Below are 20,163 nucleotides of genomic sequence, written 5' to 3' on the forward strand. Positions count from 1 at the left end.
ATAGTCAGATTAAAGAAGACGGTTTAAAATTTAGTTAAATAAAAATATTTGGTTAAAAACTGGTTAAAATGTAATTGTCTGGTTAATAATCTGGTCAAAATACAAACATCTGGTTCAAAATTAACTAAAATAAATGAGTCTTGTAAAAAATCTGGTTAAAATAAAAATACATGGTTAAAATTCTGTTTAAAAAACAAATATCTGGTTAAAATCTGGTCAAAATAAAAATACATGGTTAAAATTCTGTTTAAAAAACAAATATCTGGTTAAAATCTGGTCAAAATAAAAATACATGGTTAAAATTCTGTTTAAAAAACAAATATCTGGTTAAAATCTGGTCAAAATAAAAATACATGGTTAAAATTCTGTTTAAAAAACAAATATCTGGTTAAAATCTGGTCAAAATAAAAATACATGGTTAAAATTCTGTTTAAAAAACAAATATCTGGTTAAAATCTGGTCAAAATAAAAATACATGGTTAAAATTCTGTTTAAAAAACAAATATCTGGTTAAAATCTGGTCAAAATAAAAATACATGGTTAAAATTCTGTTTAAAAAACAAATATCTGGTTAAAATCTGGTCAAAATAAAAATACATGGTTAAAATTCTGTTTAAAAAACAAATATCTGGTTAAAATCTGGTCAAAATAAAAATACATGGTTAAAATTCTGTTTAAAAAACAAATATCTGGTTAAAATCTGGTCCAAATAAAAATACATGGTTAAAATTCTGTTTAAAAAACAAATATCTGGTTAAAATCTGGTCCAAATAAAAATACATGGTTAAAATTCTGTTTAAAAAACAAATATCTGGTTAAAATCTAGTCCAAATAAAAATATATGGTTAAAATTCTGTTTAAAAAACAAATATCTAGTTAAAATCTGGTCAAAATAAAAATACATGGTTAAAATTCTGTTTAAAAAACAAATATCTGGTTAAAATCTGGTCAAAATAAAAATACATGGTTATAAAACTCTGGTTAAAAAACAAACATCTGAGTGAAATTCTAGTTAAAATTTAAATATTTGATTAAAAAACTGGTCAGATTTTAAATATGTGGTTAAAAAGTCTGGTCAATGTACAAATGTTTGGTTAAAACTTAGATTAAAATTTTAAAAAATATTTGATTAAATTAACAATTAAGCAGCAAAAAATGAATTAAATTTACTTTTTATATTCCAGTGAATATTCAATCGCTTGATCCATTGACTTTTCAACATCTTCCAACAAAGTATCAACCATGGTCATATATTGGTTGTTATTCACCAGTAATGTGCTTGTGTACACACTGGTTGGTGTAATTTCATCATCTTGTTGGGATAGTTGAAGGTCAAAAGCAGGGGTCTGAGTGAATTCTTTTAGCTCTTCGCTAGAGTGAATTAGTTGAATCTGTATCGAAATTTTGATCATCAGATCATTTTACTCTGTCTTAAAATCAAAAATTTTGAAACTAATTTTCTAAACCTAATAAAATGCGAATAGTTAATTTAAAATTACTGTCACTTGGAAAAACACATAAATTAAATAATTGTAAGAAACAAAATGATTTCTACCTGGCTCATTATTCCTTGAAATCCATCAACAACTTGTTCAATAGATGATAGAAATTCATGTTTAGATGGAGACAGAGCTACAAGGGTGGGAGATTCAGCTATACTTTGTTCACTAAAAAAGTAACAAAAAATAAAATCAATTCAAGTATATTGGGTTATATTCCTCTTAGCCGGATCTTAATTTAACATAGAATATTGAATTAATAATATTTTTCTATTGTCATACATATGCGATATACTAAGAATTAATTTTATATCTGACAAAGATGCTTTTAATATCAATGGGATTTAATAGTGTTAATTAAACCAATAAATACAAAATATATATAACATACAACCAGGCTTGCTTTAAAATCTAGCATTCTAAAGAGTTAAAATTCAATTTACCTCACAATTGATTGTCTTCTACTTGGATTTTCAGAGTCCAAGTATGTGTCTTCATCTTCTGAATTTATCGAGTTTTCTACTTCGTTAGCGTAAGAAATATTTTTACCAAATCTTACTGTACTTCCACGCCGAAGAAATCTTAAACAAAATTACAACAAGTTTCTTAAATGCAATAAACTTAATTTATTATTATTGGGAGTATATTTAATCAAATTTTTGTTTAATAGCAAAAGTCCTTAATGACATTAAAAAATTGGCTTTAAGTAAGTTGTAATGAATTTTATATAAGCTATATATATATTTTAATATTGGCGCTGGGTGGACTACATATTGTAGTTATATTGTTTTTAATTTCTAGGCCTATGAAATAAATTAAATTGCCTTTTGCAATCTGCGAGTAAATTATTGCAAGCAAATATGAGTTTAAAGTTGCAACCATATTGCGACAAAAAAATGCTGTTAATTTTTTGTATATATCTTTATCCTCGATGTAGGAAAGTCGAATATGCGACACTTAAACATAGAGTACTGTCAGTTACTCCGACCCAGTCTCGAGTTGCCTGTGGCAGTTTGGGATATTATAGAGACTATAATTGCCCAGTAATTATGCTGCTGATTAAGTGCTGGCTGAGCAGGAGTCATACCATTTATAGCGCCTTACTCATGGACGCTACAGCATGAGATCAGTGGGGATTAAACCCACGACCTCATGTGTGGTGTACCAAGTGTTCTTACCACTACACCACGCTGCCAGTAGTAAAAGTTATATTAAAGGCTTTCAACTAATTATTTTTTATGTGTAGTTGTTTTTACATAATCTTACTTTGCTGATTGTTTTTTGAATACTGACAAAGTACTGACAGTACTGACTTTACTTCGTGCTTCAGTTTCTGTAACTTCCAACACCAAGTGAACCTGAACATTAAGGTAAAAATATTTTATCATTAAAAAAAATTTAGAATAAAAATAATTTGTTTTTAAACTAAATAATTAATAAAAAAATAACTTGAATAAAATAATACAAACATTTTAATTTAACTTACAATAAATATCGAAGGTGTAAAGAAATCTTCATAATTTTCTTTCTTCTTATTAACATTACCATCTCCTTTATCTTCTCCTATTTCCTAATTACAAAGTAATACAAGTTAAAACATAAACAAGCAATACCTTAAGTTGCAAGTTATTTTATTATATCAGTTTATATGTAATGTAATTAACAGTCAACTTGCTGGTTTTAAATATTTTTTCTTATTTTTTTATTCTCAATTTAAGAAGAGTTACATCAGTAACACCAATCTAATCTCAAAGAAACTGTTGCAGTTTGAGATAATATAGATTATAGTTGAAAGTTTATACTGTTTATAGCACCTTACTTAATAGTGCCAAAGCATTAAAGATATAGGGATCTTAAACCCAAGATCTTACAATGACTTAAAAACATCGTGTGCTTATTATCTAATAGCTTATTATCTATTAAAATTATTTGTTTTAAAATTATTTGTTGTTTGAAAAATATTTAAACCAAGGTTTTTACCATAATTTTGTCAACATTTGATACTTTAGGTGGGTTAGTTGATTCTTTTAAATATTTGTATCCATTTCTTTCACCATTGTGTGTCACTTTGTTGTACCTTAATATATAATCGCAAAAATCAAACAACTTAAAATAGATAAAAAACTGGCAGCGTGGTGTAGTGGTAAGAACCCTTGCTACACCACACATGGGGTCGTGGGTTCAATCCCCACTGCTCTCATGCTGTAGCGCCCTTGAGTAAGGCGCTATAAATGGTATGAACTTCTGCTAAGCGAGCATTTAATCAGCAGTATAAATATCGGGCAATTATAATCTATAATATCCCAAACTGCCACAGGCAACTCCAGACTGGTTTGGAGTAACTTATGTTACTCTATGTTTAAGTCGCGCAATTAACTTTCCCACATCGATGATAAAGATATATACAAGTTGTGGAGGGAAAATGTGTAGTGGGGTTGTGATAAAACAGAGCAATTCTAATAATACATATTAAGGTCCTATAATTCTCATATACCATAGATTTAACTTGAAATAAAAATCCATAAAATATAAATTACAGTTGTGCTAATTCGCTCAGTTCTTTGTAGCAAATATTTTCATCTCTTTTTCCTTTTCCATCTTTGCTTGACATCAACAAAAAACTTCGAAAATATTCCGTAGCCTTGGTCACCATTCTGTTTAACATTTCTTGAATAATGTCGTCAATTAATCGAACAAACGAACCCAAGCGCTTCAATGTTTTTCTCCAAGAAACTAGTTGGGCGTAAGTAGTATCTAAAAACCAGTTAAAGTAATAATTATATTGCATAACATTTATAAAAAACTGTTTAAAAACTTTAAAAAAATGCGAAGAAAACTTAATAATTTAATTTCCAATGTCACGTTTCCAATGAAAACAAATTATTCGAAAAATTTGTTTTCTTAAACTAAAACTTAATTAATAGGAGAACAAATTTATATTAAAAATATTTCTTATCTAATTTATTTTGAAGTTAAGTTTACCTTTAACATCAGACCGAGCACCAGCTGGATATTGCTTGCAAGTTACTTTTCCCAATCTAACATTCTTAGTTATTCCCTCATTTTCAGCACACAACTAAAATTTGTTAAAACAATAACTTTGAATTTTTCAAAATATTTTATTGATAATTTTTTTTTTTAATTCACCTGTAAATTACATAAATTAACCTAATTTTATTGATATATAGCACTTTTTATTTTAAATTTTTTGCAGTTTTTAATTGGACTTACATTACAAACTTCCACCGCCATCTTCACAACTTTGTTTCTGAATCTTGTTAAAGTTTTAACCGCTTCTTTTCTTTGCAACATCTGTTCGTTACAAAACTCTTTGAGTAAATAGGTTTTTCTACAACAAAAACGCACAAAAAACAAATACTTTTAAAAATGCTAGGCATAATAGTTTAGTAAATATACTAAATACTGTACCTTAATCAAAAAATAAAAATAGAACAATGTTATATTTCTGACCAGTGTTATCAGTGTGTTTTTAAGGTAAATTATATTCTTTAAATAAACTAAGCTGAAATAAATCCAGTAAATGAAAGTAACAAAAGACCAAAAAGTTGTTTAATTTTTGATAAAAAAATGGTTTTCCCCTACCTTGAATCATATTTCAGAAGTAGAACAGATTGATCTCCGAACCCAAACCCCTCTCTACTCCCACAAATATCTTCACATATTTGTCTTAAATGTAAAATACAAGATTGGAGTTTGTCATCAACAAGAAATAACGAAGAATGAATCAATTTTCTACAAAATAAAAAGGTATTTTTAAATTATTTAAAAATAAGTTATTATAGTTATAAAAACAAACAAAAAATTACATTTTTTAATTAATATCTTAATTATCGAAATTATCAAAATTACATAAAATTTTATTTAAGTTAACCTTATTTTATTAGCGCCTTTTTGTAATAAATTTAAAATCAGTTACTAGAGTTATGAAAATTAAACAATAAAAGTTAAACTTTAAAATCAATTTTTAGTTATTACTCAAATTTTTTAGTTAACACCAAAATTTCAGTTATTACCAAAATAACATACATTTTAATTTAAAAGCCCGTATTTCATTAGCAACTTGTCATTTTTTGTAACAAACAAACAAACCAAAAAAATAATTAATTTAATACCACACAAACTAAATCTCACCTTGAAGAATTAGTTTTCTGTCCTCTGACTGCATTTTTCCACACAGTAAACTGTTTCCAAATCCTAAACTTGGTAAAAACTGAAAGTTTGCAAACCATGTTAAATAAACGTTGTTCGTACAACCACCAAACTGCTGAGGTAACTTCCGATTCAACTTGGTCACCGATACCAGTTTTAACACACTGAAAAAAATTTCATTTTAAAACTGCTGAATTGCAGTTTCAAATAAGTTAAAATTCATAGTTAAATGCTAAGTTGTATGTTAAACATAATAATTCTTGTTTTGTTCTTTATTTTAATGTTATAGTTCTTAAAAAAAAAATTGAAATTAAATTTTAACAACACAAAATTTTTGAATTAAGTTTTAAAACCTTTGTGATTGAAGATGCAGTGACAATAAAGTAAATTTGTTTAAGTCGAGCCTTATTCGCCGAAACAACTTTTAAGTCAAAGGTATTGGTTTGACCATTACCCTGATGTCTCATCACAGCATATACAAACTCTCCTGTGTCCTTCTTTGTACTTAACAATTCCTGTAAAATTTTAACAATTTTTAAAGAAATAAAGGATTATAGAATTATAGAGTGCGGTGGCAAACTTAAAAGTCAATTTTTTCATCTTTTAATTATTAATTTATACACTAACAGCGTGGTGTAGTGGTAAGAACACTGGCTACACCACCATGAGGTCGTGGGTTCAATCTCCACTGCTCTTATGCTATAGCGCCCTCGAGTAAGGTGCTATAAATTGTACAAACTCCTGCTGAGCCAGCACTTAATCAGCAGCATAATTATCGAGCAATTATAATTTATATAATATCCCAAACTGCTAAAGGCAACTCGAGACTGGGTTGCAGTAACTAATGAGACTCTACGTTTTGGTCGCGCATTCGACCTTTCCACATCAAGGATAAATTATATACAAAAAAAAATTAATGTTAAGTATTTTTAATAATAATGATTCATAAACTTTAAAACATCTTATCTAAAAGGTAAGGATTAAAATAATGAAGTATAAATATGAAAATAGAAAAGCATAAATAAAAAATAATTATAAAATCGACATAAAGGAAGGCACAATAAATGGTATGAACTCCTGCTAAGCAAACACTTAATCAGCAGCTTAATTATCAGGCAATTATAATCTATAATATCCCAAACTGCCAAACACAACTCGAGACAAAGTCAAAAATTAAACAAAAACCCAGTGTACTGGCATATGTAAAAACTAACGTTGACAGGATTTTTGTGGTTTGTGGTTCTCATAGCTTGTCTAACACCGGGGCCATGTCGAGGTAACATCGTTCTCCACGATAACTCATCTCTCAGTCGTACAATGTGGTTTATGACATCACTATCATCAGGTTCTGTAACAAATTATGTAAGAATACGTTATAGTTAATAAATATCGAAAAAAGGCTATAAAAATTAGCAGTTTTGAATTACAAATAACAAAAAAATGATTAAGTTTAAATACCAACTAGTTACATACTGCTTAACGTTAAGCAAAAGTTTAAAGAATTTAAAAAAAATTTTATAAAAAATTTTAAATTTATTTAATAAATTTAAAAAAAAAAAAAATTTTTGTAAATTTTTTAAATAAAAACCAATTTTATCGAACTCTGGGTTTAATGAAATAAAAAGTACATGTTTAAATTACATTTAGTTCATAACATACTTGTATTGTCGTAAATGCTTTCCTGACTCTTCACCAGTTTTCCCGATATATTTGTCACTGGAGTTGAAACAGTCGATGACCTTCTTACTTCTTCCCAAACTACTTGATCTGATGAAGTTGACTTGTGGGAAAATGTTGTGCTTGATTCTGAAACTTGACTTCTTAAACTATGAACTGAATTCGGTTTCTTGAGTGTGTTACTGTAAAAAAAATTCAAAAAAAGATTTTTAAAAATTAATAATTTAATTTAAAAAATTTTAATTTTTTTAATACTGTTCCCATATTTTTAATATATATTTAAGAAGTCAACAGGGTGATTAAGTGGTTAGCACAATTGTCTTTCCTATATGAGGCTCTAAGTTTGATTCTTACTGGTTCTATGCCAAAGCTACCTTAAGTATGGTGCTTTAAATAGTATGTACAAACTCCTGCCAAGCCAAAAAAACAATCTTTAGGTAAACTATTTAATAATATGCTACTCGAAACAAAATTCTATGGTAACAAATGATATCTTATGTTCAGGTCACAAATTTAACTTCACCACATTAATGATAAACATATATAACACACAATTAATAAAGTAAGCATAAAATAAATATATATTTACCAATTTTATAATGTCTAAAACTTTATAATAAAACTTACTTGTTAAATGTTAAGGGCGGTAGTTTGTTGTTAAAAGTTTGACTTTGAATTCGTTTTAACTTTCTATCATGGTCAGCTTTAAAGAAAGTTGTTCGAAAAGCATTTCTCTTCTTTGCTGTATTGTCAACGTTAAGTCTTTCCAACTAAAAAAATACAAGAATAAGCCTTTTTTTATTGATTTTAAAAAAATATATTTTATTACTTGTCCATCATTTTGTTCAGAAAGAATAGACGTTCGACTTCTTGTTAGTTTAAAAACAGTTGAATCTTCTGCACGATTATAAACTTGTGAGCGCAATTTCTAAAACAAAAGAAAATTTAAAATAAAGATAACAAAATTGTGTAAAAAAGTTTTATAACTTTTAATCAAAAAATGAACCAATATATGTTTTAACAGAACCTTGTCGCAAAAAATGTCATTAAGTTTTAATATTCAGTTTTAAAATATTAATTTACAAAAAAACATATTTTTGTTAATAAATATTATATAAAAAAAAACAGCAACAGCATACCTCCTGGATATCTTCACTTGTCGTTCTTTTGATTTTATACATTTTAAATTAAAGGATAAAGCATTTTAATTAACGCATAATAACATTTTTAAAAGGTAGTTTTCAGACAAAGTGCAAAGTTAAATTCGCGCGTACCATTGTCAATGGAAACTGCAGCAAACCGTTACTTTTGTTTACAAATCAGGACGACATCTTGTGACCATCTTGTGGTATTTTACTTCTGAATTTAAAAATAAATTGCAAAAATATTAGTTTTAGTTGATTCCTTAGTTTTTATGTAATTAGCTTATTTAAAACAATATTCAATACAATAAACAACAAAAAGTTAATATTAATTATGTTTTAATTCATCAGTCAATTCATCATTTTTTTTAAATTTACACAAAATAACTAAGAAATATTTAATACGTTTCATCATTTTAATTCATCATTTTTTTAAATTTACACAAAATAACTAAGAAATATTTAATACGTTTCATCATTTTAATTCATCATTTTTTTTAGATTTACACAAAATAACTAAGAAATATTTAATACGGCAACATACTAAAATTTTAAAAAATTTACTTAATTAAAACAAAAAAATATTGACTTTTAAAATGTTAAAAACGAAAAAAAAACAGGGGACAACAACATGTTAAAATTTTAGATTTTTGACTTTAAACAAAAATTTAATTTTTAATCCAAAGTTAAATGTAGCCAGTAATCAGTCACAATAGACAATTTATGTTTTACTTTTCGAAGCTGTTGGACTCTACCGGAATCGATATATTGATTAAAATAAAACTCTAAAAAAATGCAGTAACGTTTTAATGCATGTGTATAACGGTAGAATTCGAGTACGAGTAGAACTTATTTTCTATACGTTATTGCGCACGTCTAGATCTATTTTAAAGAAATTCAAAAATTGGAGAACACAAGAAATGCTTGATAACCTTAAATGTTTAAAAGATAAATGTTATTTAAATTTAGGTAAAAAATAGTAAAGATGCAACATAAATAATAAGAATGGGTTGTTGTTGAAAAAAATAATTCCAATTTTAGCGTAAAGTTTTTAAATTTTTTTTTTGGAATTAAAATGTCAAATTAGGCAGAATATTAGGCAGTAAAAGTTAAAAGCTGTTCTTTTCTCAACACGGCAAAATTTACAGTTTTTTAAATTCTAAATGATAGTCCCTAAACAAACAGCAGTCTATTTACTTGTGCACTGAAAGATTTACAACTGTTTGATAAATAGTAAATGAATGAGACTTTATTTTAAGCATATAGTTAATGTGTCGCTACACCTTTAAACAAGGGCCTATTAAAAATTTAGTTAGGTATACGCATATGAAGTGATAAACTTAGCTAAAGAGGCTTATGATTTTGTAATGCGACGTTTAAATATTATAAAGTTAAATTGGTATAAATGCCTATTGCCATCTAATGATTGAAAAAACAATATATAGATATTTTATTTTTTCCCGTATATAGAATAGTAAAGCCCAATTAAAATAAATTGAAGAAATAATATTGATTTTTTTAAATTCATTATTTTTAACCACGTGGAAAGAGGGATTAGTTTGGTGATATTAACTCACTATAGGTCAGACACGGCCAATTAGGTTTAAACAATTTAGAATGGAGAAATAAAAAATGACATTATAAAGGTTGAGCATAAAAAGATTGATTAACCTATTGCTACAGAATACCTTTATTTTAATCAAATGTTTTTATTAGATATTGTTAAGGTCGATTGTTGTTTAAGATACCCAATTATTATATGTTTTCAATCGAAGCGAAATAGATAATAACAAAATGGTAAGTGTTGTTGTTTGCTATACAGTTTTCATATCGCTTTATAAAATACTCAGTTAAAAAAATTGTGTAATTTAAAATACAGTTAACCAACTTTTATATTCAGTACGGGTTCGTGAACTACGCTTTGGAACAACTTGTCCTAAGAAACTTTGGTGAAGAAATTTGGGAAGATATTAAGTACAATATTTATCTTCAAGTTATATCCATTATATATCTTCAGTTTAAACAGGTTTAAACCAAATATACTTCTTCATAAACAGGCGGGAAGCAGATTTACAGTTACAAGGCCAATTTATTCAACGAATTATATATGATGATGTATGTACGTTTGACTTAGTGAAGGCTGCAACCGTTGTTCTTAGTAAGTTAAAGTCATTAAAATATTTTCTAGTAGCTGATCATTGCAATCAATCTTTGTTCTTTTGTTAATGCAATACTTAAGTTGTACCCAAATCCCACGTGTTAAAATGCCAATGTTTAATGCATGGGAATAAGGGGAATTGTTTTTCATGAATTATTGAATAGTGGATTTCGTTTCACGAGTATTACAATACATCGATTGAACTATGCATTTATTATATCCATCTCTTTTTATAGCTTGTAAAAGTTTGTAAAAGATCTATAAGGTTTTACCTTACTATTTAAAGAATGTTATTTCTTTACGCCAAAACTTTATAAAAAAAATAATTCAACGAGTGAGACCTTTAAACCAAAAAGAAATCGATCTATAAAGATAAAAAGCTGATGCGTTGGATCAGGCCAAACTATTTAAAACAACTCTGCTAAGCTTTAATGATTACTATAAAACTCATAAAAAGTTTGTTAAACAATGAACTAACCGTAATATTGTTTGCTTACATATAACTTAACAGAAACAGATGCAAGCAAGGTATTAGAATTGTTTGGAAATTTTTTCTTCCAATTCTGTGAAGAAGCTGGGTACGATGATATATTACGAACTTTGGGTTCAAGTGTACGAGAATTTTTAGAGGTTAGTAAAATGATAAGCAAATGTTAATATACATAAAAAGTTTTATAGCATCTTTTATATGGTTTAACCTTTAATTAATCGACACTAAATTATTGTTTTATACATAAAAACGATAATTTTGTGTTATTTAAAGTGATTTTAAGTATAATGTTCTTTAAGTAGTTAAGAGATTAGAAAAATTGCTAAAAAAATGTTCAAAATGTACTTTAAGCAAGCAGCTTGTAATAATTAAAAATTTTTTGCTAAATTACCTAAAAATGTTGAGTTTTACTTTCATAGAACTTGGATGCTTTACATGATCATCTTAGTTCAATATACCCCGGTATGCGGGCACCAAGCTTCAGATGTACAGATGGAGATAAAGAAAATTCTCTGATACTTCATTATTATTCTGACCGTGATGGACTTGAAGATATTGTGATAGGAATTGTAAAAGCTGTCACCAAACAAATTCATTGCACAGAAACTGATGTAAAGGTATGCATATGCTAACAACAATTTAATATGCAAACAGCAGCCTTTTTTGCTGTTAGACAAGTGTTAAATTAAAAAAATATTGAAGCTTTGTTAAAATCATTCTTTTTTGACAGATTATTCAAAGAAAAGGTGAATCATGTGATCACGTAATGTTGGAAATTGTCGCCAAATCCGGAACACTTTCAGGCAAACAGCACAAAGATTTGGCAGCCATTGAAGATGCGTTGGACGAAATGGAACCAATTATAGGCCCGCAAACATTTTGTAAAGTAAATTGGTTTGACATTTTGAGATGTTACTTTGAATAAGAAGCAGCAATTTAGCATCAAACATAATTCTTGTTATTCCAAATGCTTGCTCCAAAGATATAGGCCTATTTTTGCATTGCCTCAATTTTTGTTTTATCTACTTTAAAGGCTCTCCCTTTTCATATAATGTTTGATGAGAATATGATTGTTCAACAAGCTGGTGTATCTATTTCCCGTGTTATTCTAGCACTTAGACCGGCATTTGAAGCTGCCCAGACACAAAGTTACGTAGATGAAAAGTTAACATCGGAAAACGGTACACATAAAAGTTAACAAAAGTAAAATTAGAAACAATTTTTTTGTGAATTTAACAAGTTTTTAAAATAAAGATTCGGACCAATCAAACAATACAAGTGGTGATGCAACAGACGACAGTGTTTATGGAGAAAGCACCTCATCTGAAACTGAAAATGACAACTTTGAGTTGTCAGCAAAAGTCACTGATTTATTTGATTTAGTTAGGCCAAGGATCAACTTTTCATTCGATAGCATCAAGTCGCAAATTAATCAAGTATTCGTCCTAAGAACACAAATAGGTAACATTTAAATAGTTAACATAATTTCTAAAACAACTATATCTAGAAATGATTTAATTTAAGCATGGGTGAAAGTTTTTTGAATTTTTATTAGCTCAAGCTGTAATGCTATATTTATTTTATTCAGAAATAAATAAAACCTATTAAAATGCAGCCCAAATTTTATCAATAGAACGTAATTAGACCTATAATAACTAAACATTTGTGATGCAGGAGTTCTTGAAAATTCTCAAACATCTGAACAAAACAATCAAAGTAGCAACGAAGATAGTAAAAAGAATATTTTCCAAGATAAAGACAATCAAAAATCAGACGACGAAGCTTCTTGCTTAAGATTAAAAGGACAAATGATGTACATCAAGGAATGCAATCAAATCTTATTTCTATGTTCTCCAAGGTAAAGTAACAAAATCCCTTTTTAGTCCATGCCTTTTACAAATGTCTTATTATACAATTACTTGGATTATTAGTACAGAATATCTTTTTCCATCTATATCCTCTAAAGAAAAGAGGTTTTTATATTTTTATCGGTGAAGTGTGTGATATTGTGACATGTTTTATTTTATTATAAACGCCGGGTTCAAGGGCAAATAGTGTGGCATTGATGCGGCTCATACCCGAAACCTTTTAGCTCAGAGTCCGACGCCATGACTGCTATACCACACTACCGGACAAATACTTGTTTTTTGTTAAATTTTAGAATTCATAATTTCATTATTTTTCAATTTCATTATATGAATTTTTTTAGTGTCATGAATTTGGAGGATCTTACAGCACGTGGTTTGTTTTTGAGCGATATTCCATTGCATGATGCAACACGTGACTTAGTTTTAGTTGGAGAACAATTCGAAGAAGATTACAAGTTGGCTCAGAACTTGGAGATACTAACTGATAAACTACAACATACTTTACTTGCAAGAGAGAGAGAAAAAAAGATGACAGACAAGTAATATTCGTTATTTGCTGGTATTTTTAAAAAGCAATTCAAAATGTGTGTAATAATTCATATAATCTTATTTTTACTTCCCGGCTTCTGTTAAATGGCAAGAAAATTCGATTATTTTTACAAAAATAAAAGGCAAGGAAATCTAAAATATTGTTTTGTAGACTTCTTTACGCTGTTCTCCCTCACTGGGTTGCTAACGAACTTCGACACAAGCGCCAGGTGGCGCCTATGAGATTCGACAACGTCACAATCTTATTTAGTGGCCTCGTTGGATTTAGTAAAGTAAGAAAAGAAAAATAAAAAACTAATTTTAAGATCGAAAATTTTGAAATAAACACTTTTATGTCTTTTGTTTAGTTTTGCGCAAAGAATACAACATCGGATGGAGCGATGAAAATAGTGCAGTTGTTAAATACAGTTTATACAACATTCGACAGCGTGTCTGATCCAAAAAAGAACCCATTTGTTTATAAGGTAAGTTTAACCTTTTTATATAAAAAAAAAATCATTTTTCGCGGGAACTTAGTTGGCCTTTAATTACCCTTTTTATTTTGGCCAAATTTATGTTAATTTTACACTTTTTTGCTCTTTTTTGTGTATGTTTTTGGTGCTAAAAATTCTTGTTTTTTCACCCTTTTAATTTTATGTTTTTTAGGTAGAAACAGTTGGAGACAAGTACATGGCAGTTAGTGGGTTACCCGAACCCTGCCACGATCACGCTAGACATATTTGTGAGATGGCTTTAGAAATATTAGAACTAAGTGAGACCATCTTGTTCGACGGCGAACCTATTCAGGTAAAAACGTTGAACTAAAGATAAGGTTTGGGCTCCAATTAAAGAATATTTATTAAAGTTTTTTAACAACAAACCAGTTTATAAGCTATCTTTATGCATAGCTTAAAAGATGACGATTTAATCTAATCTTGGATTACTAACATAACCTTTATTTGCAAGAGTTACTGCTCCTTTTTTATTACTTTTGTTTCATTTACTAGAGCAACATTTGTTATTTTTTAATATTCTTAGTATAAAAAATATACTTTTGTGAAGGTGACCATAGGCGTGCATACAGGCGAAGCTGTAACGGGCGTTATTGGTCAACGAACGCCAAGATATTGCTTATTTGGCAACACCGTGAATATTTCTTCGAGATGCGAGACAACTGGAATAGCGGGACAAATTAACGTGTCAGAATATACATACAGGTATTGACATATTGTTTTTTTTATAGCTAGTCAACGGCGCCTATGATCTAAGCAAAATGTCTATCCATTTTGTACAATAAGTCGGCAACGTGGTGCAGTAGTCAGAACACTTGTCTTTACAACATAAGGTCTAGAGTTCAATCCCCGCTGTTTCATTGTGCTTTAAACGGTATAAATCCTACTGAACTAGCACTTAGTCAGCAGCGTATTTATCGGGAATTATAAGGTTATGATATTACAAAGGCAACTCGATACTGGATCGGGCTAAGCTTATGTTACTTATATTTCGGTCGTGAAGTCGACCTTTCAACATTAGAATAAATACAAAAATTAACATTTTTATTATTAATAACAGTATAAGACCCAAATTTACTGTTTTTTGTTAATAACATTAGACTTACGCTAGGTAAAAATGATTCCAAGAAATAGTATCTTATAATTTTAAACCTAAAAAAACGGCAAGTTGTTAACAAAATACACTTAAACAAATAACGGCTAACTATTTTTAATTAAGAGCCTTGAAATCGAAGGAATGCTACAGTCCCCATTTCAATTTCGAAGAAAGGGGAGAAGTTACAATGAAAGGAAAGTCAAAACCTATGAAAATGTACCTTCTTACTAGAAGAAAACTAGACGAAACACACTTATAAAATACTACAAATATATACAAAAAAATATTGTTCTGTAATAATTGCACTAAACACGTAATTTGTTCTTTTCATATGTTGTTAAATTTTGTTTGTGTTTACAAAAACGTAGATTTTAAATATATTTAAACCGAATTAAATGTTTTTTTTACGAAAGGGTCGTATGGTTATAAAAACGCCTAATAGAAAGTAATTAAAATTTTTATCAAGTAGATAGTTAAACGAACGCCCTTGAGTAAAACGCAATAAACTACTGCTGATCAAGCACTTAAAACAGTTTAAATATTGGGCAATTATTATCAATAATACCTTAAACTGCCTAAAAGGCAACTCAAGACTGGGTCGGGGTAACAGTTGTTACTCTTATGTTAAGGTCGTAAAGTCGACCTTAACATATTAGGGATAATTTTTATATAAAAAAAGACATGTTATCTTATGAATAATTTCAGAAAGCATTTTTGGCATAGGTGCTTTACACATGTCATTTAACTAGTAGAAGTTGATTATAAACGCTTTTATTTAAACAGAATTTGCCTTTTTATTAGAACCCCAAATTAGTTTGTTAACAACAACCAAAATTTCACAACGCAGCTCAACAAATTTAGAGTTATACCAATTAAAATACCAAAGAGCAAAACCCGAATTAGTTTTTATGTAATTGACCTTAAAATAAGAAAACTTTATTAACATTTAATTTATGCTTTAAAAATATAAACCAATATGGTTTAAATTATTCCTTGTTTAACATGTATACTAAAGTTGAAAATATTTTGACAAGATTTTTAATTTTGCTAAAATTTAGAAGGAATAACAAATATTGTTGAATATTAATCAAACAAAAACAGTTTTTACCAAAACGACATATTTCTTTGGGAAAAAAAAAATTATAAATAATAGAAATGTAATTACCAAATAAACATACATAACCAATAAAAAAAAATGCCTTTTCTTCGAATTTATACCAAACCAAATAAAAGCTTATGTTATTTTTTGAACCAACATATAGCAATATAAATATAGTTTATCAAAAAATAAACATTCAATTTCTAAATTAAATGATAGTAAATTCCGAAAATAAAATATTTTTTCAGGGAAACCAAGAAATCGGCATTGTATTAAACTCTGTACATAAAGTGGAAAAAAATTACTTAATATTATTATGTAGTATATGCTGTCGGTATATTTAAAATTCCACAAATAACCCAATTCCAAGAACAAAGAAAAATTTACAGTTGTATTAATTTGCAAACCAAGCAATTATTAAAATATTATTTGCGATAGTATATCCAGAAACAGCAATAAAAAACTATTCGGTCTCAGTTTTTTTGACATTGCGATCAACCTAATATTTAAGATTTTACTGGATTTAAGTAATGAGTATTTTTTCTATAAAAGTGTTATCTTTGTAAGTATGTGATCTTGGTTTAGGTTTATAAATGCATAAGCAATACAGCATAAAAATATCGAACTATATACATAAAAACACCAAGAAATTCTTCCCAGAAAACATCACCATTTCAAGTTTCACAATTAAACCACAAAAAAAGGCAAATTTATATGAACTTCTTAAGAATTCCTTTATCCAATCATGCAGTGTTTAATTTTCAAACCTAGAGTTCTGTTGGCACAACTTTCTCCATCCCAAACAAAGGAATTGTAATTGAATAAATAATAACAAAAAGAATTACAAAACATTGTCTAAATCAGGAAAACTGAAATGAAAAAATAAATATAACACTAAAAATATTATTTATGTTGCCAGTGTAACAAACATAAATTGAGTTTAAGGTATTAAAATATAGCAGTTATGTTTTTAGTGTTTATTTTGAATTGACAGTAAGAATGTTATAGTTGATAATGGCTAGAACTGCCAATAACAAACAACAATACCGATTCTAAATAAAAAAAATTTGCAATTGATTTTCTCAGAAAAATCGTGTTTTTGAAATAAAGCAGCAAATAGGATTTTATTCGAAAATTTTCAAAACTTTTCCGATAGCAATTGTACGGCCTTCATCACGAAGAGTAAATCTTCCCATTTGTGGAAAATCTTTAAAACACTCGACACAAACCGGACCTTGGGTTTGCATTCGAGCTATGACAGTTTGGTCCTAAAGTAAATAAAAATCCAATAACATAACATCAATAATGCATTTATAAATCCAAAAATTGCTTTTAAAAAATATTGTATTACATAAGGCAATAACCAAGCCTTAAAAAATGCCGCCCATTTATGTTATATTATGGCATGTTTTTATATATTAAAACAAGGACTTAACAACAAAAAATTACAAACAAACGCTTATTTCTAATGATCTCTTTTACAAAAAGAGGTTTGGGATTCACAGTATGCTTAATATGAATGATTTTTTTAATAGGCTATTGCAAATAGTACCAACTTAAAATTTTTGCGATATATACAAAATAACATTATTCGAAAAAAAAATTCAAAATTTTATTCAGATAGTAACAACTTTAAAGTTACCAACCTGTTTCACAAATCTAGTCTTCATTTTTTTGCCAGTCTTGCGGTCAATTAAACAAATTAATTGTTTAACAACAACTTCTTCAATGCATCTGCACAATTTAAAATAAAATTACTTATCATTTAAAAATACATTTTAAGATCTGATTTTTTAATCCAACTTACGTATGAACGTGTAAAATTGCACTATATCCGGCACATATAATAGATTTGTATTCAATGATGGCAATTTGAGCATCGAAAGTGGTTGTAGTTGTACATAAGTTATCAGGTGAACATAAAACAAATCCCTACAAAAATCAATTTTTTTTAAATTATGTCAATCACAGAAAATCTTGTTATTGAAAGTTAGGTACAATGTAATAATAAAAAGTACAAAGTCCAAGATAAAGCATATTTAGTGAAGTCATATTAAAAACAAAAATAAATAAAAAAAATTATTCAGAATATTTAACAAAATTACCACAATTCTTTTTGTGCTAAATATGTATATTAACTACTAACAAAACTACAAAATCAAAAATTGTTAAAATTTTATTAAAAAATTATTACGTTTGTCGTTAAATAAAAAAATATTTTTTACTTTTGATATTTCGTCCTCTTCCACATTATCAAGTCGAATCTTCACATTTTCTCCGGCAACAACGGAATCCGTCTCTTCATCATCAGATAAAATACCTAACACTAAAAAAAGAGCATGTTAAGTAAGACTATATACAAAATGTAAAAAGTACAACAAATTTATACCTTTTACTTTTCTTTTGTTGGGTTGCAGTGATAAATATTGTCCTTTTGTAATCGTTCCAGATTCGAGTTTTCCTAATACGATAACACCCATGTCTTTGTATTTGTCGACTATCGGCAGTCTAACTGGCCCAAAATCAGATCTTTTTACTATAGGTAAGCTGTCTAGGTAAGGTATAAGTGGAAGATCTGTATACCATGGATGGTTTTCAAGGTTTGAGACTTTAAGGTTTGCACCGGTTAGCCCAGAACATGGCATGAAGTGGATATCTTTCTTTGGGTTAAAACCAACTTTCTTTAAAAAGGGGGTTAGTTTTTCTTTGCACTCATCATATCTATCCTTGCTCCACTTTACCGTTGAATCATCCATTTTATTGATCAACACAATAAGATGTTGGACTCCCGCTGTTTTGGCCAACATTGCATGCTCTCTCGTTTGTCCTCCTCGTTCGAATCCGGTTTCAAACTCACCTCTTCTTGCAGAAATGACAAGCACTGCAATATCTGCCTGCGATGCTCCTCCAATCATGTTTGGAACAAAACTTCGATGTCCTGGAGCATCTAACATTGTGAAATGTTTACTCTTAGTTTCAAAATATGCTCTTCCAACTTCAACAGTCTTCCCTTTGTCTCTTTCTTCTTGATTTGTGTCTAAAGCCCATGACAAATACCAGGTCTCTCTGTTTTTCTCTTTTGCTTCCCTTTCATATTTTTCAAGAGTTCGTTTATCTACCATTCCAGTGAGAAACATAATTTGACCACCAATTGTTGATTTTCCTGCGTCAACATGACCTATAAACACAACGTTTAAATGGGCAAGTTTTGGTACACTTGGGTCAGTTTTAACCTCTTTTGGGGGCGGTTTTATAGGAGTGTCAATCATTTCTTCTTCCTCTTCATTTTGGAAATTTTCGTCATTAAATTCAGAATCCTTGCTTTGTTCGGACATTTCAACATCTTCCTTATTTTCCTGCCCACCACTGTCACCGTGTGGTTGTAAAGTCGGTTCCATGTTTACTTCATTTGGCTGGGATATTTCTTGGGGAATGTCACCGCTTGATTGTGGAGCTACAACTTCCATTTGAGTGCTTATGGGAGGAGTTTGTTGAGTATTTTGTTGGATGGGTGGTTCTGTTTTTTTAAAGGGAACAAACGCCGCAGCATTGACGTTGGGAACAAATGGTCGAGCACTAATGCTTAGAGCCGATAACGGAGTATCTAAATTATTTCCATTTCCATTTGAATCCCAAGAATCTGGAACTTCTTGTCCGTTCATCATTTTGATCTTGTTTAAATTTATATTCAAATCAATTTCAAATTAGCAGCATAAACTCGAAATATTTAAATACAATTTTAGTTTAAACCTGGAAAAAAATTGAACAAATAAAGTCTGATATTGGTTTGAATTAATAACTTAAATGTCTATGTAATTTTTAACAGGTATATATATATATAATATCTGTTTTAAAATCCCTTCCATCTATAGTCTAGTATACAAATAATACTTTGTATTTTAGTCAATAATTAAAACATTATAT

The 20,163-nt window shown here is 28.5% G+C and overlaps 3 protein-coding genes across 3 annotated transcripts in view; 1 reads left to right on the top strand and 2 right to left on the bottom strand.

The window, feature by feature from the left end:
- LOC145745910 (dynein axonemal heavy chain 6-like) overlaps positions 1-8,627 on the bottom strand; it is a 47,234-nt gene extending 38,607 nt beyond the window's left edge. Inside the window, exons 1-17 of the mRNA XM_082564094.1 lie at positions 8,486-8,627; positions 8,176-8,274; positions 7,974-8,116; positions 7,329-7,528; positions 6,884-7,017; positions 6,023-6,184; positions 5,652-5,833; positions 5,103-5,252; positions 4,731-4,848; positions 4,482-4,575; positions 4,037-4,253; positions 3,480-3,576; positions 2,986-3,069; positions 2,766-2,857; positions 1,943-2,080; positions 1,556-1,667; positions 1,171-1,391 (exon numbers count right to left, since the gene is read on the bottom strand). Of these exons, the coding sequence (XP_082420220.1) occupies positions 1,171-1,391; positions 1,556-1,667; positions 1,943-2,080; positions 2,766-2,857; positions 2,986-3,069; positions 3,480-3,576; positions 4,037-4,253; positions 4,482-4,575; positions 4,731-4,848; positions 5,103-5,252; positions 5,652-5,833; positions 6,023-6,184; positions 6,884-7,017; positions 7,329-7,528; positions 7,974-8,116; positions 8,176-8,274; positions 8,486-8,527 (2,285 nt within the window). The 5' untranslated portion in view covers positions 8,528-8,627. The remainder of the gene's footprint in view (positions 1-1,170; positions 1,392-1,555; positions 1,668-1,942; positions 2,081-2,765; positions 2,858-2,985; positions 3,070-3,479; positions 3,577-4,036; positions 4,254-4,481; positions 4,576-4,730; positions 4,849-5,102; positions 5,253-5,651; positions 5,834-6,022; positions 6,185-6,883; positions 7,018-7,328; positions 7,529-7,973; positions 8,117-8,175; positions 8,275-8,485) is intronic.
- A 1,655-nt stretch (positions 8,628-10,282) lies between these two features.
- On the top strand, positions 10,283-15,399 carry LOC145764051 (guanylate cyclase soluble subunit beta-1-like). Its single transcript, XM_082575618.1, has 15 exons — positions 10,283-10,297; positions 10,389-10,462; positions 10,546-10,646; positions 11,158-11,276; positions 11,556-11,753; positions 11,867-12,022; positions 12,170-12,284; positions 12,391-12,597; positions 12,811-12,994; positions 13,346-13,543; positions 13,705-13,825; positions 13,901-14,017; positions 14,199-14,339; positions 14,595-14,749; positions 15,264-15,399. Exons 1-15 carry the CDS (start codon positions 10,283-10,285, stop codon positions 15,397-15,399), a joined length of 2,037 nt encoding a protein of 678 aa, XP_082431744.1.
- Positions 15,400-15,935: 536 nt separating this feature from the next.
- On the bottom strand, positions 15,936-19,985 carry LOC145764069 (eukaryotic peptide chain release factor GTP-binding subunit ERF3A-like). Its single transcript, XM_082575640.1, has 5 exons — positions 18,629-19,985; positions 18,465-18,565; positions 18,047-18,171; positions 17,886-17,973; positions 15,936-17,507 (listed from the first exon to the last, which is right to left on the bottom strand). The coding sequence occupies exons 1-5, from the start codon at positions 19,902-19,904 to the stop codon at positions 17,364-17,366; spliced, it is 1,734 nt and encodes a 577-aa protein (XP_082431766.1). The 5' UTR covers positions 19,905-19,985; the 3' UTR covers positions 15,936-17,363.
- Positions 19,986-20,163: the final 178 nt, after the last annotated feature.

Source organism: Corella eumyota, chromosome 1, assembly GCF_963082875.1.
Source record: "Corella eumyota chromosome 1, kaCorEumy4.1, whole genome shotgun sequence".
NCBI classification, from domain to species: Eukaryota; Metazoa; Chordata; class Ascidiacea; order Phlebobranchia; family Corellidae; genus Corella; species Corella eumyota.